This window comes from Syngnathus leptorhynchus, chromosome 2 (assembly GCF_054491065.1).
Source record: "Syngnathus leptorhynchus isolate UIUO chromosome 2, UIUO_Slep, whole genome shotgun sequence".
Lineage (NCBI taxonomy): Eukaryota > Metazoa > Chordata > Actinopteri > Syngnathiformes > Syngnathidae > Syngnathus > Syngnathus leptorhynchus.
In genome coordinates this window covers 2,919,105-2,946,564 of record NC_141196.1, presented here as the reverse complement: position 1 = coordinate 2,946,564, position 27,460 = coordinate 2,919,105, and the positions used below count along the sequence as shown (strand labels likewise).

Sequence of the window (27,460 nt, the reverse complement as noted above, 5' to 3'; positions counted from 1 at the left end):
CTGTTTCGTAAAAATACAACGAGGTACGGCTTTGATTGATCTGGCGGATTTGACAGAAAGTCTTTCATAGCGAATCGTCCTAATTTGCGCTCTTAAACTCTTCCCCCAGTGATGGACTCCCCCCCGAGATTGTTTGAAGACTCCAATCCGCAAGGCCGCCCGTTTGCCCCCCCGCTCCTCTCGGCGGACGTGTTTGGAGGTCGCCCTCCTCCGGGTAACTTCGGACCCCTCGGCTTTCCCCTCATCCAGCATCGGCTCGGCCAGCCCTACGGAACCTCTCGCGGCACGCCCGGCGCTTTCCCGGCCGAAGAGAGGAACTTGGAGAGAGGAGAGCGAGAAGGCCGGGAGGGCGAGGAGGCGAAGAAGCGAGCGGGCGCCCGCTGGGGTCAGGATTTGGCGAGGGTGAAAAGGAGGAAGCTGGAGGAGGGCGGCGGGAGGCGCGGCGGGGGAGGGAGGGAGCTGAGGAGGAGGAGGAGAGCCGAGCTGAAGGAGCAGCTGGACGAGGCCCGGGAAAGACTGCAGGCCCTGCAGAAGAAAGTGCTGAGGGCTTTTGGGGAGAGCAACATGGAGGAAGAGGAGCACAAAAGGAGTGGGGACGGAGATGCGGAGGATGACGACGAGCGGATGTTCGACGAAGAGGAGGACCTCGATGGAGGTCCTCTGGGAAACGAGAGCCTCTCTCCGATTACCCCTTTTTATAGCTTCAAGTCAAGGGAGGAGAAGCAAAGCGACAAAGCGAGGATGGAGCGGGGGGGAGGCGAAGGTGCGATGGAAGGAGTGGGCCTGTGGTTGGACTGGGACGGTGGGATGAAAGACGAGGACGAGGAGGGCGGCCACAAGTTCGCCCAGGCCTTGAAGCTGGAGCTGGGCAGCGCCGTGGCCAGAGTCATTGACCGCGTCCTGCGTCTGTACACCGACGCGTCCTGTCCCGAAGGCGGCGAGGCCAGTGCCAGAGCGGAGGAGGAGGTCAGAGGTCAGGAGGAGACACTGGGGGGGAACGACGAAGACGGAGAAAGAGCACTTCAAATCATGAGCGGCCTGGCTCCTCGTGGCGTCCAGGCGGCCGATTTGGCATCCCCGTTGATGGCGCGCAAGTCACCTGACCTTCAGAAGACACACCACCTCCTCAGCCCGCTTCTCCCTCGACCTCCTCTTCTTTTAGCCCCGGCTCCTCAAGCCAAGGAGCCCTCCTCCGGCCTACCTCCCTCCTCTTCCTCCTCCTTCCACGCCCCTCCCCTGGCCCTCCCGCTGCTCCACTACTCCATGCAGCAGCTCTTCTCCCGCTCACTCCACCACCCGCAGATGCCCCATCTCCCGCCGTCGCCGCGCAAGGATTTCCTCACCTCTGACCCCTACCTAGAATTCCCCACGCACCCGTCCTTTCCCCCGCTGCCCCTCCTCGCTCCCCTGGGACCCTCCATGGTGCGCCACGCCCACGGGGGCAGAGAGAGGGAGAGGGGGGTGAGGGGAGGGGGCATGATGGACGGAGGAGAGCTTTACCTGAGCACCGGGGGGATATCCTTTTTGTCGAGGAAAAACTCGGCACGATTATCTTTTAAACTCGGGATCGGAAGGTACCGATACCGGATATTGATATCGGGCCGATAACAGCTTTGTTTTAAGGTGTCGGGTACTGCTGATACCAGCCACCGATACTTGACTTCTGATATTGATTAAGTCAATCTCAAGCATTTTTTTTTTAGCACCTAAAATTGGTAATAATGCATAAAAATATATAGACATGAAAATCGTGAAGACATCATTGAAGGTTGACCCTTGAAATCGGATTCTGGGCGGAATAGATTGACCTTGAATTGAAGAGCATGTCTCCTTAACCTTCCTCCTGTATACACCCAGGAGGGCTTGTCTCCTTGCCACCTGAAAAAAGCCAAACTCATGTTCTTCTACGCTCGCTATCCCAGCTCCAATACACTCAAGACGTACTTCCCTGATGTCAAGGTGGGCTAATAAGTCATTCTGATCAATATTGCCTTTGTGGAATCCGAGTTAAGCAGCGGAATTCACTCGTTTTAATGCAATTGGGGGGGGCGGCCATTTTGCTGCTTGCTGTGGAAAGCAAGTATTAAAATGGCCGCCCCCTTGACATGGATAAAAACAGGTGGATTTTTGCCTGTTTAATTCATATCCCACCAAAACAAAACATGAACCGGAACACCGTTTCGACTAGTTAGACTTTAAATACCGTGACTGAGTCTTCGTACTTGGTTACTTCTCACCTCTATGTTTTGTCTGTCCAGTTTAACCGCTGCGTGACCTCCCAGATGATTAAATGGTTCAGCAACTTCCGGGAGTTCTTCTACATTCAGATGGAGCGCTTTGCCAGGCAGGCTGTCCGCGAGGCTCTCACCCGGTTGGTTTTTTTTTTTAAAAACTTTTTGAAAAACTTTTCTTCCTGTCATATGTACGGAGGGAAATGGTGATGCTCCAGACAAACATTGAAAACATTATTTTGGGGTTTGACCCAGGGACGGTGCACCTCGCAGAGAGAATCAGCTGCGAGTGGGCCGGGATTCAGAACTTTACCGCATACTCAACATGCACTACAATAAGAGTAACATCTACCAGGTGAGGTTAAGCTGCTCAAGTTTCTATATACGTTGGGAGCACAAAACAATGACTTTACCTTTTTTTCCTCGCTGTTTCCAGGTCCCGGAGAGGTTTATCGAAGTGTCCGAGGTGGCCCTGAGGGAGTTCCACTCGGCCATTTGGACAGGCAGAGACAGCGACCCCTGTTGGAAGAAAGGAATATACAAGATCATCTGTAAACTTGACAGTGGCGTGCCAGATGCCTTCAGACTGCCTGGTTGCCCAGTTGGCTAATCATCGTCAAGTTTTGTTTTGATTTTAAATACATTGGTGCCTTGAGATAAGAGTCGCCGTATCTGGGAGTCATGTCAAGATATGAGCCAAATATTTCTTTCAATTCTATGTAATTGTGTGACTATTTTTTTTTATTTTTTTTATGGAAGATGAGTTGAGATTCAGATGCTTTGAGTTAGGAGGACGGTCATGGGATAAATTTCACTTGCATCTCAAGGCACCACTGTACACAAGATGAACATACATGCATGCACAAACGTATTCCTTCAGACATAAAATGACGACTTTCTACTCTACATTTGACGTTTGAAACCGTACAGCTTTCAGACACGATGTTTACACATACTTGAGTCTCTGTTTTCAATTTAAAGGAGCTCTATCATCCTATTCTATGTTTTCTGCGGTTAAATATAGGCATATATGTTATATACTACTACCTTTGGCACAATGGTGATCTAATTTGCATTTTAACATCAATAATATCAAACAAAAAAAAAAAGCACGATATGGCTTCTTTAAAGTCCTCTCTTGTGTCTTTGTATGTATTATAAAACATTTCAAAATTATTGGCAAAATATGAGGACATTCAGTACAGCGGATTTATAATCAAACTGTGTGTTCACTGCAACAATATATTTAAAATGAACTCTATAAAGGTTCAGCCTGCAGCTATTTTTGTGGTTGCTCTTCCATTTTTGTGTGAGACTTTATTTGTGATGTAGCTTCAAGTGAATGTGTGATGTATTTGCATTTTTGAATTAGAACCTGTTGCTTTCTATTCTAAATGTACAGTGAGCGTATTCTTGAAATTCGTGCCTCATTCTAACACACTCATGTGAAACTGGATGTTTAAAATGAGCAGTGAATTAAAAAAAAAGAAAAAAATGTCAGGGGGGGGTCGCTGTGTCGGACAGTTTCTGGATGCTTTTGGACACAAGCATGCAAAACGTTATCAACGATTAAGAAACGATGCATGAGAAATAGCCACACCGAAAAAAATTCTAAGGAGTAGCAAATTCCCAGGTTGGCAAATGACAACGCCTGCTTATACGTTGACACGACCTCAATCCGATTCTCACCGATGTTTGTCCACTTTATCGTAACGTTTGAGAGAAGTATGTGACCCAAAGCTAATCTTTGTGCATGGCAGCCAGTGTTCGAGTATGTCGAGCACTCAGTGTGACCGATTGCTCACATTTCCACGCATTTGTACCGGGGGAGGGAAGTAAGGGAGATTAAGAGAGAAGTTTGTCTCACTACATGACCGACATCTGAGTGAAGTTCAGCCAACTTAACCTGACGGAGGACATTTTTTTCCCATTCAACCCCACCAACCTGAATTTAAAGTAAAAGGTCAGTTCACTCTTCCACGGGCATCTGATGAGATGACACATATTCAAACGGCTGTTTAAAATTCCGTTATACTCTCGTACAAAGTCAGCCGGCATAGGGTCCAGGAATGTAGCTGGGAAGAATAGGCAGTGAAAACAAATAGTTGGATGAAAATCAATTCAGCAATTCACAATGCACTTTGCAGACAGGCCGTGTGTTTGAATTGCTGTGAGAGAAAACAATTCTCTTGTTATTTTACTTTCCATTGGGTTACGAGGAGCTAAATTGGGTGCTATGTTCTTTTTGGGAATAAAAAGTTAAAATTTTACAGTAAAAGTCATAGTACACGCGAGCTGTCTGCTGTAGTACAAAGACTGACCGATGTGAGGCAGCTTGGTCTTGCAGACTGACAAAACGAAGCCGAAATGAATGAAGCTAGGCTAACTGTTAGCTTGTTTGTCGGGCAGTTGTAAACGAAAAAAAAAAAATAGTTACCGTTGTAAACGATTCGCCTCTCCTTGGCTTGAATCAGGATATTTTAGTCATTGTGTGCTTCTCAGTCACTGTGTAGGATTTTATCTTATTTCCTTTTTTTTTTTTACAGTGGGATACTGAAATAAGTTTTTCAACAATCCGGGCGCACAGTCAATGCGTCATTGCTGTCGCATAATTATGACGCAAGGATGAACGGCTACAATAATTAGTTGATAAATAAATTAATTGTTATAACAGTATTCTGTTTTGTGGTGAGTATATTTTAACATTTATGTCGATTAAAAACAAACTCCGTATATTAATTTAAAAATTAATGTACTTTTACTTCCGCTAAGCCTTTTATTTTGAAGTGGATTACCGGATGTTTTTTAACCTCAATCACGCTGTCCTCACCACCACAGAAGAGGAGAATCTGGCCGTTGGGTTAATGATGGAGCTCACCGGGCTGTTGCTTCTGGAGCTGGTTCTTTACGCCAGCTGCTTCGTCTGCGGGATTGTCACCGCCGCTTCCCTCACCATCGTCCAGGTGACTTGACACACCGATCAACGCGCCGTTTACAACTTTAAACGCCATTTCGTCACCATCTCCTTCCGGGGAAAAAGTTGACAGAAAGTTCTAAGACGCCCCCCCCCCCCCCCACCCCACCAGTCAATATATCGGTAATTTTCCTCACACTGCAGCATGTTAACTTGAAATAAACTGTTATTTATCAAGCTTGTGCGTCATAACAACAGTCATGGGTTCAGATGCAATCATGTGACCACAGGGTCCTCGTGCCCCATTTTGCCGGACCGTGCAACCGTCTCACCAGCAGAAAAACATTCGGATGCTGCTGTTTCTCTTTATCTAATTTAATTACTGGCCACCATTAGGGTCAAAATATTCCAAACGGTTCTCACCGTAGTCATAAGAATACATTTATTATACATGGCGCGATTGAAACAACAAGTGCTTTGTCAAACGTCATGATCACGTAGCATACACATTTATTTACAGTTACAACAAAACATAAATAAATCCAGCCAATATCATAATAAAAATAATAGGACAAAAAAATCTTAGAATGTCAAGTTACAGCAATAACAGTACAAAGACATTTTAAAAAAGCAGATGAAAAGGGGAGATGACATCATATAAAAGTCAAACAGGAATCCAATGGAATGATGCAAAAAAGTGATACGATGTCATCTAACTAATTAGGACCCGCAGGAAACATCATAACATAACCAATGACAAACAAATTCGAATTGAGGTTATAAACAGGAGTCAGTGCTTTTAGATGAAATGGATATTTACAATCTCTTCCAGGGTAATTTTGGAGGGCTGTGCATGCTGTATGGAGTTGTGAGCTACAATGCCACAGAAAGCGTCTTTGGGGTTCAGGATAGCAGCTCAGCCTCCCTGTGCTACTTTGTGTCGGCCATATCGGTAATGGTGGCCGTGCTGTGCTTCTCGCTCTCCCTGTACTGGTTGTACGCCGTCTGCATCGACGGTGACGCTCGCAGGTAAATCCAAAATAATACACACAAACACACACACGCATACATATAATATATATTTCTGTCTGAACGCAGGGAGGTGGTGTGGATGAACGTGACGATGGGCATGAGCGGCATCTTTCTCTTCTTCCTCCTCATCTCGGGCTGCGTGCTCAAGATCGGGCGAGATGCGCTTTGCAATTCTGTGACGCGCAGCCTTCCCAACATGACCAGGTAGTCTGCTCGCTCACGTTTTTTTCTGGCTGAATGAATGATATATTTACATCGGATGCATATGAAGCTGCGAGGAAGCCCAGACCAAGAAATGGCTCAGTCCGATCAAAGGAGACAACTTCTTCACCGGACTGCAAAAGGCAGAGGTCAGTATTATGTTCAATCTTTTGTTACTAGAAGTACATCACGGCTTACCTCGCTAATCACCGGTATACTTCCTCTCAAGACTGCTGTGTGGGTGAACTTCTTCCTCTGGCTCCTCATCGGCGCGCTGATCTTCATTCAGAGGCGCCAGGGCTTGGGGCCAAAAGTGATCACGGGAGGTCTGGGCGGGCCGACCGGCGGGCTTTTCGGTGACCCGGGGGTAACGGCTGCCGAAACCGAGCCCTTTTTCAACCACCCCGCTAGGCCACAGTGATGTGGCGTTAAGCACACACACACACATGTTTTTCTACTGATTGTATGCACTTAATTTCATACATATTGGCTAAATAAGTGTTTTAAAATATATTGTGTATTTAATGACTCTGGCAAGTAACGCTTTAAACATAATGTAAATGGTCAATTATTTTTGACTTCCTGTTCTATTATTTCATGAAATAAATTCTCCACGCTAAACACTTTTCTTTTTATTTTGGCATAAAACCAAGTTTTGAATAGTCCTCTCCTTTAGGCCAGATAGAAAGGTATTTGTCTCCCTCTGTTGGTCAAAATAAAAAAATGCAGTATTGTTTGAAGCGTTGTATTGGATGAGTGTGGGAATGGCCAAGGAAATAGTTGTCCCTTTCCAAAATGGTCAAATTTTGTCAAATGAGATGTTGATTGTTGAAAGTCGACATATTTCGTTGAATTAGCATTCCAAGTGTCATCGCCAAGTGGAGCCACAGCCACAGATCAATGGAAATAGACTTAATAAGATTACAGCTGCCTTCTCGCGGATTCCTTTCGCTCTCCCTTAAATGTCTAATCCCTTCAGATTAACAGACTGTACTTGAGCTGGAAGGTTAAACATACTCACTCGACGCTGACAAGAAGACGCCATGGGACGAAACGCGGGGAGATGAACGGGAAGGGCTTCTTCCATGGCCTAAAGAAGTAGTGTATTTGAGATACATTTGTTTTTCAATTTCTGACGAGCAAGAACAAAGAAAAGAAGAACTCTGGAGCAGACCGAGGAACGTCTGGAAATTGAGTCTGAAAAGACAGGTACCAGGATTATTATAGATCTGACTCTGGAACCCATGGTAAGATATTCCACATTGTAAAGAAAATAAATAAATGCAATTTATATTTGGGTTAGGGTGGTTAAAACAGGAATTCGAAGTCAAATTTAAAATATACTTACATTATTGTCAACGGCACAACAAAACCGAGCAAGTAGTGTGCCCCAAAATCTTTTTTTTGCTGACTCAGCCCCGCATGCAAGAAAAAGTCAAAGGTCAAAAGTCAAAGTCCGCTTTATTGTCAATTTCTTCACGTGTTAAGACACACAAAAAGATCGAAATTACGTTTCCCACCGTCCCACGGTGACTAGACACAGGACACAACATTTACAATCAAATAGCACAAAGAGTAAAAACGAACAGACAAGAGTAATAAGCAAATAAGCCAAATAAATAAACAATAAATAAATAAATAGACACATTTATTTATATTATAGAATGGCGCCCCCAAGTGGACAAAAATAATGCCTACCCTTCACGTGATATTGGGTTGATCAATTCTAAAAGCATTTCAGTTCATAATTCCTCCATAACGAGCCATCACACTGACCTTTGAACTGTCGTCCCGTTTCACCAGGAAATGTCTCAAGACCAGTTCGACTCAGTGACGGTGAGCGTGGAGTCGCTGCTGCGTGACGCCAAGCGGATGCAGACGCAGTGCCGTGAACGCAGCGAGCAACTGTCGCTAGCCGCCACGCAGCTTCGGGTAGAGTCGGCGGCGTTACGGCAACAGTGCGAGGCCTCGCAGCTGGACATGGTGCACATTCGCCACCAGCTGGATGATCTAATGGAGACCAAGTTAGCCTACGAGGCCCGCGAGAGACAAGCTCGCAAACTTAGCAAACAACTTTGAGGAAAGAGATTAAACACTTTTGGAGATCAAACTGTGTAGCTGTATTTGGTTTTTGAATCGGTTTGTTGGAGAATTTGCATTCTTCAATATTTTTCCAACATTTGCTTCGTTATAGTAAAATTCGACTTTAACAGTAGTAGTGATTATATTTATTTGTTGTATTCAATTTTTAAATTATAATTCTAATTTCAACCTAATCATTTCTTCATAATTCGCTACATGGGTGGAATATAGTCCAATTGACCACAAGATGGCGCTAATTAGAGTCCAGAAAGCCATTCATTGACAAAGAGGCAAACTTTCAATTTCACGTTTTTATTAAAGTTGCATAAAAGTGTAACAAAATTCAACAAAAACAAGACCTATTGGTGATATTGCTACATTTGTTTGTTGGTTTGATTCAATCGTCCCCCAAAAAATCACAAGCTGCTTTCTTCGATGTCTTTCTTTCTCTTCGATTTAGCTTCAATGACAATATTCAGTATATTCTAGTTTTTTCATTTTGCAATTTTCTCCCCCAAAAAATCTAAAAAAAAAAAACAGATCCAAACCAGGATTCTGAATCCACTCAAACACTCTTGACTCCGTTTGACTTTGCCTCTACTTCTAGTACAATCTATATGATTCAGTCTAAAACAAAAAGTTTCCCGCAAACAGCAAGTTTGGGCAAGACACAAAGGAGGGCAAAAGCAACCAGGAACAGCATCTGACTGGATTTTTGTTTGTTTAAATCCAAAGCCTGGCAGGAAAAACATTTCATGATCGCCTTAAAAACAGTATTCAAATGCTCAATGTTAAAAAACATGATCTACACAGGATCACTGCATCAAGGCCTAAGTATTAAACACTCATTTCTTAAAACCCCAAAAAACATAAGAATATCATTTTAAAAAATTGCTGAGTCACACACACTTTTCCACTTAAAAAAAAAAAAAAAAAGTCGCCCATTTATTTGGTTTGTGTAACATAAATAATATCTAAGGCAACATCTGTTTCTTAAAGAAAAACAAAAACGTGGGATGGAAAATGGAGGAGGGCGAGGGACTCGAGTGAAACGGCGGCGTGCACACATGACGCCGTTGTCCTGTTGCTGTCGCAGGTGTTGGCGATTGGTCACGGGAATTACAGCCAAACGTTTGTGCTTCTCCTATTGGCCGCCGATCAGTCTCGGAATTGGACAGACGCGAGACAAATGGCTCATTCTCGGATAGAATCGGCAGCTGCGGCTTGAAACAGCTGTTTTTTTTCACGCGTCATCCAAAGTATTCAGAATTTAACCTTTCCTGTCACTCCTCACCCCATTGGTGACTTTGATGACATCATCCCCCCCCCCAAATTAAAAAGACAATTTTCAACCACGATGAACTGAGCACAAAACAATAATAGGCTGAAAATAGCCAAAAAAAGGAGTAGCAAGAAAAGGGATAAAAAGTAAATTAGAATTATATAGTTATTATAAAAACAAAAAGGCAGCTTAGTTGAGGGACCAAAAAAAAAAGAAAAAGAAAATCAACAAAAGCAGGAACCAGTCCTTAACTAAAAATCCATTTTCTCATACAGAACACAAAAAAACTCAAATGAAAAAATATGCTATGATGATTGTAACATTGAGCAACCGTGAAAAAACACACCAGAATTTAAGAAAACCTACTTCAGCCACATCTACAGTACGACTTTCTATTTTTTTTGTTTTTGTTTGACGACGCTGCTCTAAAAATACAGCATGTTGGTGATCAGAGTTCCGATTTTTCAGCAAGTCTTTAAAAGCATCTCCGGGGCGTTAAAAAGGAGGCCTTTGGTGGTGTACAGTAAAGATCACCGCCCTAAACTTTGCAAGGACGTAGAAAAAAATGACCTCCAAACAAACAAAGCAGATAACAAAGTAGTCGTTTGACCCGACGGGTAAAATATGACAAGTCTTCCCTTTCAACTCCAGCACTTGACGACTTGAGTTACAAAACAGGCGAGAGGAAGACGACAAGTGGTTGATGAGTGGTAGATGATGGAATTAAAAGAGGGGTGGCATCATTTCTTCTGAGGCGTAGAAAGCTTCTGCATCCCTCGGATCTTATCCAGGAGCTCCGAGATGAAGTCCTATACCGGAAACAACAAGCTTGAGCTAAACCCGATTGAAGAGAAAACGATTCGAATAAGTTTGTGACTGTTCTTACCGCGGTGGGTTTAAAGCAGTCCACTAGTAGGTCCTGCCAGACAGGAAGAAGATTTTTTTTTTTTTAATCCAATTTTAAAAAGTGTGCAAAACATCCAGATAGTCATGTCCTACCTTGACCCTGGCGGCCCGTTCCACGTCACTTGGCATATCCAGCAATTCATCCACATCGATCTCAAGTTCTGGGATGGCCTCCTCCTGGGAAGAAAGTGAGCAAACCACCAAGACCGTATTTATTTATTTATTTATTTATTTATTTATTTATTTATTTATTTATTTATATTTATATTTAAAGTGTTACTGCTCTTAAAAAAAGCACACCTTGTATTTTTTAAAAAACATTAACTTAAGTTGTAATAACTTAAAAATAGAAATGATCGACATTTGTAGCATTAGTTAGCACAGCAAAGCAAGCAAGTTGTTTCCTCCAAAGCAATTTGTTGACTTGTTTTATTTATATCTTATATCTAGTACAAGGGACACTAGTCTTCTAAGTTTTATTTCTTGGGTGTGAAAAATATTTAAAAAATATATATATTTAGTTGAATTGCCCATCTTAATTTTATTCAAAGTTGCCTTGCTGCTCCGACCACAAGTGCCCGGTGAGTTTGACTGAAAATGCATCAACTCGGTCATTTGTAGCACCTCCCCCTTTCTCCTCACAGTGAGGTACCAAATGTGTCCACTAGAGGGAAACATCATTCCACAAGTAACAACAATAAGCTCCACAAAAGGTCAAAATTAAAAAATTTTAAATAAATAAATAAATAAACATCTCTGAATGCCGTTACTTCACTTTTGGTACGATTTTGAAAAATAAAACTGTTTAAATACGAGCTTTTCTTGATTTTATTTGAGCTATATTTTGCCCCCCCCGTTTTTCCTCTCATTAGTAACAATAATAGTGACAAGTGATAATTCATCTTCTGAACATCTTAATCATAATATAATGACTCATTAATATAAATAATTAATAATATAATATGGCATATGCTTAGAAGTATTCCTGAATTATGGGTTAAGTTTAGGCACAGGTGGATTAAAAAAATAATAATAATAATTTCAACCCAAGGTCAAATTTGATGAATTGTTCTGCCTTACATTTGATTTGGCTGCCATATATTGAACATGCTTTCTTCAAGATTCTGGCTTCCCCCTCGATCGGAGTTGCCCACACCAGCTGTCTGAGCACCTGCCAACTATACCCACAAAAACACTCCACACAACTCTTGTGTGTGTCACGGGATATATCGCTTCTCGCACATGATGTTTGAATCTTCCCAACTTGAAATCGATTGGAGAAGCCTGTGTGAGGCGTTTGGAAAAGTCCAAAAACAACCTTTGGAGGAGACACAAAGAAAAGGAAGATCCACAAGGGAAGATTTTCCGAAACAATCCTCCAGACTGTCTAGTCGATGATTGACTCACAGATTGCTTGGCAGATATTTGCACACTTCAGCGTTTTTTTTGTCTTCCAAACAAAACGGTACATTTTGTTTGCCAAGTGATAAGAAAAAGATCTTGCTAAGAAGACTTGTTAAAAGAGACATGAACTGGATTGAGCAATCCAACAATCCATTTGGATTATGTTTCTGTGTCATTTAGTTATGAAGAACAAGTTCAAAAGGGCAACCCACAACATTATTATTATTTTTTTTTTGCAAATGAGAAAGCTGTTATGGAGATTAGTTTATATCCTGTTTGGCAACCTTGTCAATGTTTGCTCAACATGTCTGACAGCTTTGGAAAAAACTGAGCGGTATTAAAAAGCAAAGTTGCATGAAAACATTAAAATATACTTGAAGTACTCCATTAATCGCTTCATTTAATGTGCATATTCTCAATACTAAATACATCAAAATGGAAATTTCGCCTCCCTCTATTCGTACGCGAAAAAAAATAACTGACTTCAACTTTTACGTGCAATTATTTTTAATTGAAAAATGACAGACTGTCCTTTTCCAATATTGAAGTACAGTGGCAAACAAAAATTATAAACACACTTTTCACAAATAGAACCTTTGCCCTGTTATTTTTTGAAGTGGTAGTTGGTGTAAAAACGTTTTGCGTACCACTGACCTATATTGTTGAATTTCAAAGATGCTATCAATCACACTGTCGGTGTTCCCAGCCGACAAGTCAAATCAGGACAAAATGTAATAATTTCTCTTTGCGTATATGAGAAGCAACTTCAGGATTGCACAGCTGAAACGCCAGAGAGGCGAAAAACAGCAACATGTGCAACAAGCTGCATTTAAGACACAAACGTGGGTTCACGGCTAACGCACTGCGGGGCTAATTTTGCCGTACGGGTCATGACGTTCATCTTCAAGTCAGGCTTTTTTCAGCAAACACTTTGGTGTCGCTGGAAAAAACCCAGTCAACTGGTTACGTTCCTAATGAGCCTAAATGTAGTTAACGTCTCTCATTGTTGACGGGAATCCCAATTTCGGCCCAAAGAAGCAGGGAGGTAGCTAATGTCAGGGTGGAACATGAGGACTACTGCCCCCCCCACTGCTAAAATGGCTGACATCATGGTACATCATTGACTAGAGAGTAAAAATAGAATTCAGGAAGCTGGCTTTGGGGTCAGGGTGAGCCTGATGGCCTGCTCTGCTTTGTCGATAACAACGTTTTGGCTAGCTGAGAATGAAGGGGGACAAAGCAGGAGAAAAGGGGGTCGGGGGGGTGCTTGAGGACACGCCAGACAGGGAAGTAATGGCAGGAGGCCGACAGGAAGCAGGAAGGAGAAGAAAAAGTTGGCCGCGTGGCGCTTAAACAATGCCCCCTTGTCTCACTTTTTCACCTAGCCACCAGCGCTAAACACAGATGCGACATGGGACTTTATGCTAGCTAAGAGACATGTGACCTGATTGAACCAACACGCAACGTCCCGTCAACATGTGACACGGGGACGAAAGTCAATTTAGCCAAACAGGAAATTCCTTTCGAAAGTCAACTTCTCCTGTGACGCAAAAGTTGCTTTAATGTTAGCATTGGGAAATGCTAACAAAGAAAACACAGGTTGTTTGCGTCTAAGATAGGATTCTACTTCCATTTTACTATGATCTGCCTGTTTCTTAAAATAACAATCATCTACTTTGCCTAAGAGGTTTTTTTTTTGAGCGACTTTCTAGCGTGAGAGGTTAAAACAGCCCAGTCGCTTTGGCGTGCTGCTAATGAATGAAGTCGCCTTGACAAACAATCCAAAATCAATACGTTGTGCTTTATATAAAAGCCTGCGTGAATTAATCAGCTCGAATACGCTTCCTCCAAAGCACTTCTTTTTTATTTATTTATTGGGCAGGGAAAACCAGCCATAGATTTCTGTGTCTGGGTCCGTAAGTGTCTAAAACACTAACAAAATCTTTCAAGTTCATCTCAATCGTCCCTCTCGCAATCGGAAACGGTTTTCACACAAGCTATTTCGGTTCCACTCAACTCACACGTCATCTAGTGCCTTTAAAAAAAAAAAAAAAAGATAAAATAAATAAAACACAAAGTCCGCATTCAATTCTGACGCAGCCCGCCAGAACCTCTGCAACAATCTCAGGACAGATAAAATCCAAACAGTCCTCCGGAGCCTCCTGAATGTCATGGAAGTGCCAAACCACAAACGCCGCCTGCCAGGAAACATGTCGCCATATTCAAGAGCAAGCAACGTGTTTTTTTTTTTTTTTTATACTAAACTTAGCTGACAATACTTTGCCCAAAGTCATAGCTCGCTCCTCGTAATGCTTGAATGATTCAGGCATCGGCTCGCTTGGCCTGGCTCGGTGATTTAGTGCTGTTGTCGTTTTTATTCTGTGATATTTACTGAGCAATGTGTCACAGGGCGCAGAGTTAGCAAAACAAACATGACTAATTTGTTACTGGTAGATTGAGGTCCAAATGGTGTACACATTTTATCCACTCATTCTCACTATAACTGTAACACCGAGATTAAGAGCAGATTAAAATAGACACAAACTAGGATTAATGCAGATTACCATTATGTCACCACAAAGAAGGCAGCATAGAATTCACATATTTTCAGTGACTGAACGGTTTTGTGGAAATCGTCTCCGCTTTAACCCCCTGGCCGCGTTTAGCTAACAGGCAGGCCCGTGTGACACGAGACAAAACGACAAGCTCGTCAAATTGAGCCGGTATTTGAAATACAACACTGGAAAGAGTGAAGTCACCGGTGCGTGCGTTTTAACACGGCCAATGTCAATATTTTGACGAAACAACCTAACCCGGAGTCAAAAGAAGAAAATCTCGCAATGCCTTTTAGTCTTTATGAAGTGGCTATTCAATTCAAGATGGTACATAATACTTCAAAATGGAGGCTTCAAGCGCCAATTGGAGATTACTGTCAACACCACACATTAAAAAAAAACAAAAAAAAACGACCTACTGTGTGTATTTAAAACACCCACGTAATGTTTACTAACACAATGCGAAACGCTAATAACTAGCATGTGGCGACAGTTGACTCATTCACTGCCATTGACGGATCTAGACGTCCATTTTACTAAGGCTGGCAGTGAATGAGCAGAACACCAGCAGAATCTCAGAATATCAAGATTTCCTCATTTCACATGAGTCATAAGAAAAATGTGGTGGCTTGTTTATACTCGGAGTAGGTAGCGCTTAACTTTGTCTCTCTTCCTGTGACAAAATGGCCAAACATTCTCCCTAATGACTCACATCCTATGTTCTTCGTCTCGATTCCTTCTTTCCTTCAGCCTGGCCACATTACTCGAGTAATCGGCACACTTAGTCACCTCCAAACACACCACACGTTGATTTACCCCATATTCGTATAAATGTGTGTGTCTGTGGGGAAGGCAGGGGGGGTTGCGACTGCTTGTAGAGACACACTGGGGGTCTTTCACTTCCCCCCCTATGCAACAACCACTTTTTTGTTGTCACCCATTTTGTTTTGTTTGGTATTCAGATGTTTAAGTGTTGAAAGTTGAAGTCAACACTGCGATGTTGTGTAGTGTGTGTGTTTTTTGCGTGAGGGAGGTTTTGGCCTTTCCTTGATATCGTTTGTGTATTTGAAAGTGGGCGTAATTACAATAATTAAGATCCAAATCATCCAGCTTCTTGTGATTTAAATGGTGCTAATTACCTCCGCTAAGGAAGAGGACACTTTATTATAGTGCTGGTTATGTAAGCTTGTATAATGGCTGACCAATAAATTGCAACAATGTGATGCTGTCATTTTTTATGTTCAATTTGTTTTAAATTAATTCTGTCGCAAGTTGCGTTAGCTAATATTTAAATGCTATCTTAGCATTGGATGACTTTATTTAGACTTTTGCGTCAATATTGGAACGCCTCGTCTCCCAAAAATTTGTACCTTGACTTCCGAAAAACCTAATTTACTAATCGATGGCCTCTTATTTCATTTCAATGTGAAAAATTGATGAAATGAGTCATTTTAGTTATGATCTTGCTAAATGTTTTTGCTATGCTCCTGGAAAAAATATATATATTTAGTGAGACGAGAGGCGGGTGGCTTTTTTTTTTTAGTTTTAAAAGGGAGTGGTGACTAAACGGGTAGAAGATGAACACGCCAGGTTGCCATGGTGCCAGTCTCTTTTCCGTACGCACTCATGGAGCAGGTGGCTGGATGGAGTATTCGCGGGAATGCCAGCGAGATTGGCGACTAATGGCGTTCTTTCAACAAATTCTATGAATGGGAACATTACCAATCTCTTTTGGAATCAATTCCCAGCCTTTTTTTGGTTTGTTTTTACATCAATCACAGAAGTGGCCTCTGTCAATACCGAATAAAAACCCACGTGGCTAACAAAAGGAGAGGAAGACGAACGAGCCAGGGTTCCCCTCGTATCCGCTGCGAGCAGCCTTTCCGGTTACGTCGCTTCACGGCACGTGCCGGAAAGAAACCGCAGGCTGCTTCTTTCACGCGACAAATGTCGAACAACTCGATGAGGACAAAGGAAGGACTGGAATAACACATTTTCCCCCAAAACCAATTTGTGTGACGGACAAAATGCATCCAAACTAATCGAGAAGCTTCATCATATGACAATTTAATGACCCCCCTAAACACTGCCAACACTTTAAGTGCCTTGTTGGAAAAAAGTGGAAGATCTGATCAAGTCAGTCACCGGATATGAACTTTTTATTCTGCCTGTCCGAGTCTCGGTCACGCATATTAAATCCATTATTGGCAGACAGTCAAAGCACATTGATCCTCCAAATCCTCTCCTTAGTCCTCAGAATCCCGCTCCCCAACAAAACACATGGTCCATGACAACCAGGTGTCCTCCCTGTTCCTCACCGTGGTTCTTCAAGAAAAACTCCCAACCTGCTAAGCATTCTTCACGCTAGGAATAGCATGTGGGTCATTTCCAGCTCAGTTGAGTTGACGTGAGCTTCCCAGCTTACCAGCCACCGCAGGTTACGACACCGACGTGGCTTTGATGAGCCATGGTTCAGCTTTTCCCCCCTCACAGGATGGACCCCCCCCCCCCCCCCCCCTGTTGTCCGTGCATGTTTCGTGTCCTCCCCAATGGTCTTTGTCATTGGCTAAACTTGTTAGTTTTACGGTATTGCTCGGTGGTGCGGCTTAAAAGACGAAGGTTTGAGGGGAAAATGCTTGCATAAAAAAAAAAGAGAGCGAGATGGACATTGCACAGGTGTGCTTTAAAAGATCTTTCAACCAATGAGATTGCAGAGAAACCTCCCCTTCTCGGGGTTTGCCTATAAAGGCGACGTGAGCTATGAATAGCCACACACGCCGATCGACATATGTGTTCATCGTGATTCATTCATTCTTTTTGGTTAATCGTTGACCCTCACTCTAACAAGTCAAAAGAATCCAGTAACCCCCCACAAAAAAAAAAAAAAAAAAAGGCCGACAGTGTATTACTTAGCAGGAGTGACTGATCGATTGATTCGATCGGCGGGGGTTTTGACAATGCTGTTACTATACCTCGCAATCGTAGAGGTCCGTTAGCTGATCGATGATCCATTCCTCCAGGTTGAGTCTTTTCCTCAATTCCTTACGGTCATATTTAACGGTGACGCGTCCCTGCTTGCGAACCGGGGTCTCGGGCTCCTCCGTGTTGCCGGCCGGCGTTTGGAAGTACACTCGGGGCTGAGGGCTCGTCTCCGGGCTGGTGACAGCCGCCATGGTCACTCTGTTTCGGCGGAAGAGCTAGAGAGATCCAATCCAACAACCCCCCCGGGCTAAAAGAGGGGGACAGCCACGAGGCGATCGACGATCGATTATTGTCTTTTAGCGCGAGATGTAAAATAAAATTGCTGCTCAAATGACGAGTTGCTTTTTGTCGTCCGGGCTGCAGAAGAAAGACTCCCACGTACAAAGAGTAAACCGGCTTATTGGCCTACTTACAGCATGCAGACTCAGCTTACATAAAAAGAAAGGCAGTCAACTCTTCTTTATCCAGTACAAAGAGAAAGCCTGGTCTTGCTCTCTCTCCCTCTCTCTCTCCCTCTCTCTCTCTCTCTCGCTCTCGCTCTCTCTCTCTCTCTCTCTTTCCTTTCCACGCGTCCCCTGGAGATGTACGTGTTTTTGTTCTCTGGATGGACAAGAGAGCAAATGACGTAGACCAGAGAAAGAGAGAGAGAGAAAAAAAAGATGGACTACTATTAAATGTGGACTTGTTGTCTCCTCCTAAAAAGTCAGTCCACGCCCACTTGTATGCATCGTGGACACCCCGTTTATCCACCCCCCCTTTTTTTTATTCCAAAACCGCAAATCACGTGACCCCCCACCCCGCAATAATAATTAAAAAAAAATGCTTACTTTGAATTTCTTAAATCTCTGATAGTTTTCAATGTTTCTAGAGCACTCACATTTATCACGTGGGATTTTTACGCGAGGCCATTTACCCATAATACACAGCGCACATGTGCCCCCAAGGGTTTTAACTAGCACACAAACGCTTCCTTGTGATGTATAAACCGAGTTCTGTTTTCAACCCAAGTCTCAAATCGAGTTGGTAGGTCTGCATAATCTAACAAGAGACAATAGCTAAAAAAAAAAAAAAATGAAGGTAATCCGTAAATCGAATCAAGGCAACTGGATTCATTGTTTGAACTTGAATCCAAAAAGCTTCTTCAGTTCTAAATTTGAAGTGTTATTGACAAATAAGAAGACAGAACACTTCAAATTTCGCCTTTTGGCTTCAAACATTATATACAGCTCGAGTGGTAACAAGACAGAAAGACGTCTATTATTCATTGGTTATGTCTGAAACTTACGGTTGGGTGAACACAAACGTGTACTTACTTTGGGGGACGAAAATCCAACATGCACGCTATTTTTAAACAACCACATCTGCCGCAGTCATCTCAGTCGTCGAATTCAAATTGTCCACATATACATTTATAAAGTCAAAGAATAACCCAGCAGATATCTCTATGATTCCTCTTTTAAAAACATTTTGCAGATGTGATTAATCAGTTGATGAATTCTTTAAAGCTGTTTGTTCTTTATGGTTTTGTTTCTACTTGTTTGTCCTGAAAGCTTGGCCGTGGTGGTAGACTCCCCCACATCCACGAGAGGGCGCTGTCGTACAATGGCGCACTTAGTTCAAACTTTTTAAAGGTGAGTAATGATGGTTCATCGTTTTCTAATTTACTACTGCATACATTCCCTGTCGTCTCCATTGTATCGGGTATTAATTTACAGAATTAACGACTGGCAAGTCTTTCTGTTTGACTTCTAGACAAAAAAAAGCATAACTACAGTACACTGACCCAATTTATGAATTTTTCTCTGATATGATGCGCTTTTTAAAAAAATTTTTGGTGGCCAGGGGTGGTTGACTTGATTTTCGAACTCAAACTTGATGCTTTGTATGGCACATTCTGAACCTCGTCACCCGCGTGCTTAGTGCATTGTTAGTCAAAGCCGCTAGATGGCAGTGTATGCTCAATTATTGGCGCTCTCAAATGCTTGTGAGTGTATGAGTTTATGCGTGTGAGAAGTGCAAGGACTGAATATGTCTGTCTCTCCACACAATGTGTCTTTGTGGCTTCTCCTTGGCTTCGTCGATAGGAAAAATCCGCCTGTCGCTGGACTCCAAGGCATAAATAGAAGTGGGTGAAGGTCTCTCGGACTCATAGTTCAATTATAACATAACACAACCTCTCATTTTACTTTTTTCGGCAAACACTTGACCATTCTATATTTTGGGTTACTTTTAATTGGTAGGAAAAAAAAACTGCTATTTTTGTCGCATTTAACACAACAAACCTATGCTATCAATTTAATTGATATGCCTTTGTTCGTGTGTGTGTGTGTGTGTGTGTGTGTGTGTGTGTGTGTGTGTGTGTGTGTGTGTGTGTGTGTGTGTGTGTGTGTGTGTGTGTGTGTGTGTGTGTGTGTGTGTTTTATTAGCAGTGAGCTGAGTGGGAGAGAGAGGTCAAAAAAGAATAGCAAAAGAGAAACGGAGTGGGCTGAACCAGTCTATTGAGAGCACAGGTGCTCGCTCTTCAACAAAAAAATAATTGTGTGTGTTTCTGTGCAAATGTGTATGCGCCACAGCGATACAATATCCTCGTTTATGCATGTGGCAAAGGTGCTGCTGAGGGAATGCAAATGTCTTGGCTGATGTTGGGTTTTGCCATGTGTTATATGTTTGTTATAAATCCAGTCTTCCTCGCCGGGTGAAAGAAAAAGTAAGTCAGCGGGCTCCAGCATAGCAGACATTCCTGCCGGATGTAGTTGGGGAGTCAGAGAAGGAGCGATGGCGGCCAAAAAAAAAAAAATCTGCTCTGTGAGTGTTTTATGTGAGGTCCATGTTGTAGTGCAGGATTTAGACAGGACTGGATTGCATAAAGTGTTTCTTGTAGCCCAAGAGGAGTGGAGGAAGAACTACCTGCTTGACCCACATGCAAGTTACTTGTTTGCCTAACAGCAACACCTACAGCATTTAAAGGCCATGTGACGTGTGCACATTCATTGGCGACGAGGCGCTCTAAAGCGGCCAAAACACCCCATCTGGTCCACATTCTGTCTCTCAAGACATACTTTCACCCAAATTTCACCCACTTCAGTCTTCCGTCTTTCGCCGTGTGGAGTTTCACCAATCCCTAATTTTTTTTTTTCATAATTAAAAAAATTTACATTTTATTTTTGGGGAGATTTGCATTACAACATTGATAGTTGTAAGCCAAGAAAAAAAAATATTGCCTGTATTTTATATTTTGATTCATTAAAAATCTATTTAAGCCAAGTATAGAAAGACTTTTTATTTGTTGACACAAATGTCCCATTCTTTTTCAACCCAGAAGTCTTATTTCTAGTAAAGACTGAGCCAGAAGTCAAACAAAAATAATTTTGAAAAAAAAATCAAAACAATTATATTAAGTCAAAACGTTGTCTTTTTTCTTCTTCTTCTTCTTCTTCTTCTTCTTCTTCACAGGAACAAACTTTATCCATAAATGTCACAGTTACAAATTCATTTCCAACTCCGTGGCAAAACCGAGTGTCATTGTGTACGGTAAACTGGTTATTTACAGTTATTTTTAAAGCAAGTCATCTGTGTTTTGGTTCTTTTTCCCCAACAGAACCTATTCAGAAGCAAATCTCTGAATTTAATGGCATCTATTGCTTTACACGTCTAAGGGAATGATCACCCCCATGTCAAAATTGATCTCTCGCACTTTTGTTAGACGTCTCACACAAAAAAAGATATAAAAAGATATACTTGGACATAACATCACAGATAGTTGATTGTTTCTGACAAGCGGGCTGCTCAACAGATGTATGCTGTCTTGTCAACCACTGTGGGCTATCCGGGTTTGGAATGTACATTTTGTTCCGCGGACTCCTCAGAAAGTCTCATTAAGGACTTTAATGACACCGTGTAAAAATGAAACGAGCTTCCATTTGCTTTCTTGCTCGTATCAAAAGGAAAAAGCACATGCATTCATGCACCGAGTGACACTTGAGGAGCCACATGGAGTATACCAAAGACAACGCTCCTCCTTTTTACTTCAAACTCTACCAACTCCCTCCACTTGAGTCAGACGTTCTTCCTCTTGTCTCTCTTCTGCCTTCCATTTTTTTTTTGTCCAGCCCCACAGAAAACATGCTGGGAGGAGAAGAACAGGAGGAGGAGGAGGAGAAGAGGAGGAGGAGGAGGCAGGAGAGAGAGAGAGAGAGAGAGGGAGGAAGCTGAGAAAGTTGGGGAGGGAGTGAAGGGTTCGAGTAGATGGGAGGACGGAAGGAAATGATCTCTTCGTGGGCTCAAGCGTGCGATTAAAGGATCCTGCGCGAATAAACAAAAGCGGGTCAAGCCGCCCCCCTCAGCAATCAAGTTTGATACCCGCGTGCACGCGCAGTGCCGCGTGGCGTGGACGCGCCCCGGAGCGGATTGTGTCGTCCGTCACTCTTCGACTCCCACTCGTCATGTTATTCCTCTCAAGTCTCTCGGAGTGCTTGTGACTTGTCTCGAGAGCCTCGAAAGTCCAACTGCTCCGAAACGGGCCCCGGAAGAGAGAAGTCCCAGGCTCGAGGCGGAGGAAACCAACGTCGAGATCCGCGAGGAACCCCTCTGCCCCCCCGCTCGACTTACGCCGGGGTTAAGGCGTTGGCACCCGGGTAGAGTCCCTCGACATGGCCGGGGCCAAGCCGGGAGTCCACGCGCTGCAGCTCAAACCCGTGTCCGTCCACGAGGATCTCAAGAAAGGCGGTAAATTCATCAAATGGGACGAGGTGAGAAGAGAGGGGGGGAGGCAAGCCAGTTCTTATGACTTTGTTTTGGACATCAAAGTTGAGCGAGGATTCATTTGTGTGTCATTAAGACATGTCGGGGGGATTTATGGCGCCCACCGATAATGTGTGTCAAGTGCAGGTGTGCGCAAAATCAGAAAGCAACTTCGTATGTCATAATGAGAATCACTACCAGAAAAGTTCCTCTGCAATTGTCACCAGGCACGTAACAGTTCTCGTCAAGCCGGTTCTCCTCGGGCTCGTATCCAACCCCCACCCTTCTTCATCAGCTACTTTTATTGACCCCCCCAATATGGAGGGAGGGCTACACCTGCATAGCCACATTAGCTTCACATAACACCTTTTTATACCAGCGCTTGTATTTGCAATGACGTAGGACTGGATTACATCATAGTGCGAGGTGTTCCTCTTTTTTTTTGTAGCAAGTGAGAATATAGGAGGAATAAGTGAGCATTATTATCTACGGAGAATTTGGGACACAGATCTTTGTTGTTTTGGCAACCTCGGCTTGTGGCCATCGGGGTCATTTCTGCTGGCAGGCTTCTCCATGGAGCACTAAAAAAAAAAAAAAAAAGGTGTATGAGGTGGTCAATGATTAACAGGGCAAGCTGAATGATGGACTCAAACTGGGCCGCCGTGCGCCAGCCGCCTGGTCATACGGGAATGCACGAATAATACAATTGTTGATTTTAGTCGTGATTGTTTGGCATTGGTCGTACTAGCAAGCAGGTGAGCGGGGTAGGCTGCTGATGTTTCTTTGGATACACATGGAGCAAAAAGAAAAGTGAAGCTCTAGCTCCGGTGACGGGCAAAGTTCGCCGGGACGGCGTTTGTGATTAACAAGAAGTTTTAGAGACCTTTGTGCGACATTTATAGCTGCAAGCAGAAAGCAGCTCCACAAACCTTCCTTATGTCAAGATGTCATGTGATTTGTTTTGACAGAGTTGACTTGCAGGTCGAGCACGTGTAGCTTGGCGTGTTTGGATGCTAAAGAAGGTCACGGAAACTGAGCACCGCCGTGTCCTTTTGATTTCGGATGGGAATTCTCAGGAATTGCAGGCGATTAAGTGCGCTAAATGTCAGAAACGCCTTTCATACCTTTTCACGGCCTTTAAAAAATTTTTTACCTCGGCCGAGCGCGATCCAGTTTGGAGAACTGCGACATCGGCGTTGAAAGAATTTTCCTGCAAAAACATTACCATAAAGACTCTCGGGCCTTTTGTAAATTGTGATGGGCAATTTTCCAAAATAACTCAAATATTTGAAGACCTCAATGACAAGAGCCCCAGAGCAAACAAAAATTATTCCCATTGGCATGGAAGTAAATCTTTTTTTTTTTTTTTTGTTAGTTCATCGTAAAAATGAATCTCTTAAGTTGACTTAACATTTGTTTTTCGGGAAACCTCATCTCTTTTTACAACTGAATAGAAATAGCAAAAATCCGCATAATTCAAGGAACAGTACAGGACAAATAGTGTGTATTTTTTTTTAGAAATGACCCGTTGCACAAGTACTCACCAATACCTGTAATACTTGTGACATTTAAAATTTCATTCAACGCAATGGCAAGAAATGTGAAAAAATACCAGACACAGATGCTAATTACTGCTTAACGCTTTTTGATTTTATTATCGTTGGCTGGTATCGGCACCTTCTGCGAGGCAAGGTATCTGCTCGATACCTCGGATCAGCTCCTGTCTCGTTTGTTTACATGAAAATCCAATTTATGCCCTCAGGCCTTCCTCCTCTCCAGTATCTCGTCACACTATTGGCCCTTGGCATTTTTCATCAGGTTTTTTTTTTTTTTGTTGCTCTCATTCTGTTTGCTAACCTTTCATTCCTTCACTCATATTTTCTTATCACTTCCACTTTCTCGGAAATGTCGCGCAAAGAGGTTGCTGTCTGTTTCCTTAATGGCTTTGGAAATCAAATGTAGGAGTTGGGAGGCGTCGGCATGCATTCCAAATGAGCGATTGAGGGTTTTTTTTGTTTTGTTTTTGTTTTTTTTGCGTGCATGTTTAATAGGTGTGCGCGCTTCACATCCAACAACTTCCTGCTGCAGCTTGTCGGAAAATTGCAAGCAGGAGCTGAAACCTTTTCATTCACCCGTGACTGCGCCAATTAAGATGAACCCCATTTGGAATTCATTTGAAAATCCTCCCAAAAGTCCAATTGAATCTTTTCCAATGATAGCCTGAAGATTCTGTGGCAAGTGTCGGCTTTTACTACTCGCTGAATTTGTTTGTGAGCGCCTCCGTTTTTATTGCCTCTGGCCGTTCCCGTTTTAACCTTTTCCTCCACTTCCATCTTATTTCTTCCACGCCGTTGTTTTAACGACAGCAGAGCGCTGATTATAACTTCACCCATCTTGCTTAGCCCGCTCGAAAGCAGGACTGATTCACGCTCGTGTGACGGCTCGCCGTGTTCTGACACCACGCTGACAAACACTATGACGGAGGGGTGAGAAACGAGTCACGGACGGATGGCTTGAAGGATGGACGGAGGGGTGCAAGGTCAACCACAGCCACATGCTAAGTTGTGTGATGACGCCGGGATGTCTCAAGTTTTCTCTTCCTGCTAAACTCGCGGGTGACAAAAAAATAAAGCAGCCGGCGACAAGTTTACGGTCACGTCCGGCTACTGAACAAACTTCAGACGAAGCTTCAGATGTGATGAATCTGAAAAGCTCTATGGCATATCAATATGGATACAGTAATGCAGCCATTCCTCACTGCATGCTAATCACATGACCGCCCCGGACGATGAATGTAAACAAAGCTTCAGGTCGCTCAATGTCGTCAAACGGCAATGGTTCTTCATGGTTCATGTGAACATCTCCGCTGATGTCAATTTCAAATGCTCGCGGTTTCAATATTTTAAAATACTACTTACTGTCCATAAAAAGCCAAATATTAGGGCGACGCTTCGAATCATTTCAGAGGTTGACGATTATTAAAATCTCCCACGTACATTTAAAGAAGTTATTGTGGCACTCACCCACCGGTTCTTCGCCGGTGATTTAATAGGAATTTAATGCTAGCAGCAGCTAATGGCGGGCGGAACGATTCAAAAATTGATATCAAGTCAGTATCGCTCTCGGGAGCTAATGTCGGGTGGAACGATTCAATATCTAGTCCGGATCGATACAGAGATTAGCTTGATACCGTATAGTTTCTCTTTGATTTATACTCAGTGGATTTTTTTTAACTAAAAAGAATAATTTAATTGTTTACGGTTTTTTTTAACTGTAAAAAAGGCTTAAATGCTTTTTTTCTTTTTTTTCTTTTACTGGATTCCCACAACACGTATTGCAATTGTAATTTTTTTTTTTTTTTTTTACTAAATCCAAATATTTGTTGTGATCTAATCATCTTGAAGAACTTTTTAACCAGAAATAAAATAAATAGTCAAAGGAAAAAAGAATAAAAAATCTGATTAATACCAGTAACGGTTCTCTGTATTAGTGAATATTCAAGAATGTTTCTGACCGAACAAAGGTAGTATCAAGCGTCTCTGGAGGATTGGCTAATTGGTGATTATTAGCCAATGGCCGTTCATCATTACGGTCAGATAATGAGCGAGCGTGTCAGAAGGTCACGGCCGGAGACGCGAGCGAAGCAATCAATTAGGTGGAGGAAAATACAACAAATGATTGACACTGAAGTATGCACAGTGATACGTCCCTTGTGATTTTCACAGTGTGCTAATGAGGGACTCGGTCCAATTATAGAACCGTCGCCCACTTATGTCAGCCTGGCAGGTAAACACGGCCAGTCGGGACAACTTTTTGTTGTTATTGTCGAGACGGCTTTTTTTTGTAACTAACTGAATTGGTGTCTTTGCTTGAAAGACACAAGTGAGATGCGCGGTCGGTCACATGAGCCGATTGACGGCATTCCTCCGGGACCACGTTTGAGTGTTTGTGTCGGAGAGTTCTTTTAACGTCGGCCCACGTGCAAGGATGAGAGCGAGTAAATCTGGTCGACTAGACTGACACAAGGTCGCGGCCTTGAGTGGAAGTCACTGGGTGAATTTAGGTTGCAAGTTTTTTGTCAAATCAAATCGGTCCCACGTTGTAATATTGGAAATGGGTCCGCGATTTTAGGTTAGTTGGACTACATTTGCTACGATTCTTAAACACGGAAGAAGGAAGTAGGTCGAGTTCTGGTATGACCAAAACACGCCTTCGAATGATTGGACTCGGATAACAATGAGAACGTGAAAGTAAAGAGGAAGTAATTTGACAGTTACGTTTCTTTTTAATTATTATTATTTTTTTTTATATGAATCACTGGGACGCTTGAATAAAAAGTGAGACAAAAGAAAATTCCAAAACAAATTTGCTGGGCCTCAAGAGCAGAACTGTGTTTGGTCACTCCAATTTATTGAACAGCTTTTTCAGATTACAGTTTTGTATTTTTGACATTTCGTGAACTTCTCAGATTGCTTTTTAGAGAATCTCTGATTTCAATCTCTGATCGCCTTCTCTGTTTCATGCTAACGTATGCTAACAGGAAACTGTTAAAATTAGCGCACAAAGTAGACTAGCTCTGTGACTCTTAGCTTATTGAGTTGTGATGTAATATTGGGTAATCGGGTTGTGTTTGTAGCAGTGGAATTATTTTCTGCCGGGTTGCCGGGCAGATCTTTGGCAATGATGTCGTGATGTCAGCTCATCCGCTACTGCAGTGAACAACGTCAGAGTCGCCGAATGTCCCTCCGGTGAGATTGCTGGCTGTAATTAAAGCCTGGCTAGCTGAGCTGGGGTGTGTAATGGTCACGTAATGGTCATATTAATGACTTCCTGTGCCATCATTATGAGCTCATCACTATGTTTGTCACTCCAGTGACTCTCTGTCCCCTTCCCAGGAGCCCAGCAGCAGTCCCCCCACCCTGGTGACCCTGAAAGTCGACCCAGATGGATTCTTCCTCTACTGGACGGGAGGCGCCAACATGGTGAGCGGCAGAACAACGCGCAAGCTAGCACGGACGTGACCCTGACGTTCAACGACTTTGTCCTTGTTTCCTCCTCGGTGCGCTCGCTCGTCATCCTTTTTTTAGTCCATCATCTCGCTTGGTCCTTCCTGCCCACCAACTGCTTCCAA

At 43.0% G+C, this 27,460-nt stretch overlaps 4 protein-coding genes across 9 annotated transcripts in view; 3 read left to right on the top strand and 1 right to left on the bottom strand.

Annotated features, from left to right (window-relative positions):
• On the top strand, positions 1–3,728 carry prox3 (prospero homeobox 3). The gene is made up of 6 exons (XM_085938857.1): positions 1–23; positions 110–1,515; positions 1,852–1,959; positions 2,259–2,371; positions 2,487–2,586; positions 2,668–3,728. The coding sequence occupies exons 2-6, from the start codon at positions 112–114 to the stop codon at positions 2,839–2,841; spliced, it is 1,899 nt and encodes a 632-aa protein (XP_085794983.1). The 5' UTR covers positions 1–23; positions 110–111; the 3' UTR covers positions 2,842–3,728.
• A 342-nt stretch (positions 3,729–4,070) lies between these two features.
• Positions 4,071–7,118, top strand: tmem179ba (transmembrane protein 179Ba). 2 transcript variants are annotated; one of them, XM_085938833.1, is made up of 6 exons: positions 4,071–4,194; positions 5,070–5,194; positions 5,978–6,174; positions 6,244–6,381; positions 6,449–6,527; positions 6,608–7,118. In XM_085938833.1, exons 2-6 carry the CDS (start codon positions 5,096–5,098, stop codon positions 6,797–6,799), a joined length of 705 nt encoding a protein of 234 aa, XP_085794959.1. In that variant the 5' UTR covers positions 4,071–4,194; positions 5,070–5,095; the 3' UTR covers positions 6,800–7,118. The 2 variants fall into 2 exon arrangements, with proteins under 2 accessions (XP_085794959.1, XP_085794968.1); XM_085938842.1 differs by lacking the exon at positions 4,071–4,194 and adding an exon at positions 4,901–4,919.
• Positions 7,119–8,756: 1,638 nt separating this feature from the next.
• ppp1r14bb (protein phosphatase 1, regulatory (inhibitor) subunit 14Bb) lies at positions 8,757–19,155 on the bottom strand. Of its 2 annotated transcripts, none has more exons than XM_085934918.1 (5): positions 18,903–19,155; positions 17,580–17,836; positions 10,742–10,825; positions 10,629–10,661; positions 8,757–10,551 (listed from the first exon to the last, which is right to left on the bottom strand). In XM_085934918.1, the coding sequence occupies exons 2-5, from the start codon at positions 17,778–17,780 to the stop codon at positions 10,483–10,485; spliced, it is 387 nt and encodes a 128-aa protein (XP_085791044.1). In that variant the 5' UTR covers positions 17,781–17,836; positions 18,903–19,155; the 3' UTR covers positions 8,757–10,482. The 2 variants fall into 2 exon arrangements, with proteins under 2 accessions (XP_085791044.1, XP_085791052.1); XM_085934926.1 differs by lacking the exon at positions 18,903–19,155 and adding an exon at positions 18,003–18,304.
• The window catches only part of plcb3 (phospholipase C, beta 3 (phosphatidylinositol-specific)), a 23,531-nt gene continuing 14,599 nt past the window's right edge, over positions 18,529–27,460 (top strand). The window contains exons 1-3 of one of the 4 annotated variants that reach the window (XM_085934905.1): positions 18,529–18,612; positions 19,140–19,220; positions 27,225–27,311. In XM_085934905.1, the coding sequence (XP_085791031.1) occupies positions 27,309–27,311 (3 nt within the window). In that variant the 5' untranslated portion in view covers positions 18,529–18,612; positions 19,140–19,220; positions 27,225–27,308. Of the gene's footprint in view, positions 18,613–19,139; positions 19,221–21,773; positions 22,338–27,051; positions 27,078–27,202; positions 27,312–27,460 lie in introns of those variants that run through there. The other 3 variants (XM_085934881.1, XM_085934895.1, XM_085934887.1) reach the window with 3 other exon arrangements.

Coding starts and splice junctions, on each gene's coding strand:
- prox3 (XM_085938857.1), top strand. CDS start 112: ATGGACTCCCCCCCGAGATTGTTTGAAGACTCCAATCCGCAAGGCCGC. Junction 1,516..1,851: donor TTTACCTGAGCACCGGGGGG/ATATCCTTTTTG, acceptor CCTCCTGTATAC/ACCCAGGAGGGCTTGTCTCC. Junction 2,372..2,486: donor GTCCGCGAGGCTCTCACCCG/GTTGGTTTTTTT, acceptor GGTTTGACCCAG/GGACGGTGCACCTCGCAGAG.
- tmem179ba (XM_085938833.1), top strand. CDS start 5,096: ATGATGGAGCTCACCGGGCTGTTGCTTCTGGAGCTGGTTCTTTACGCC. Junction 5,195..5,977: donor CTTCCCTCACCATCGTCCAG/GTGACTTGACAC, acceptor AATCTCTTCCAG/GGTAATTTTGGAGGGCTGTG. Junction 6,382..6,448: donor AGCCTTCCCAACATGACCAG/GTAGTCTGCTCG, acceptor ATGCATATGAAG/CTGCGAGGAAGCCCAGACCA.
- ppp1r14bb (XM_085934918.1), bottom strand. CDS start 17,780: ATGGCGGCTGTCACCAGCCCGGAGACGAGCCCTCAGCCCCGAGTGTAC. Junction 10,826..17,579: donor CGGACCTCTACGATTGCGAG/GTATAGTAACAG, acceptor CTTTCTTCCCAG/GAGGAGGCCATCCCAGAACT. Junction 10,552..10,628: donor ACTGCTTTAAACCCACCGCG/GTAAGAACAGTC, acceptor TTTCCGGTATAG/GACTTCATCTCGGAGCTCCT.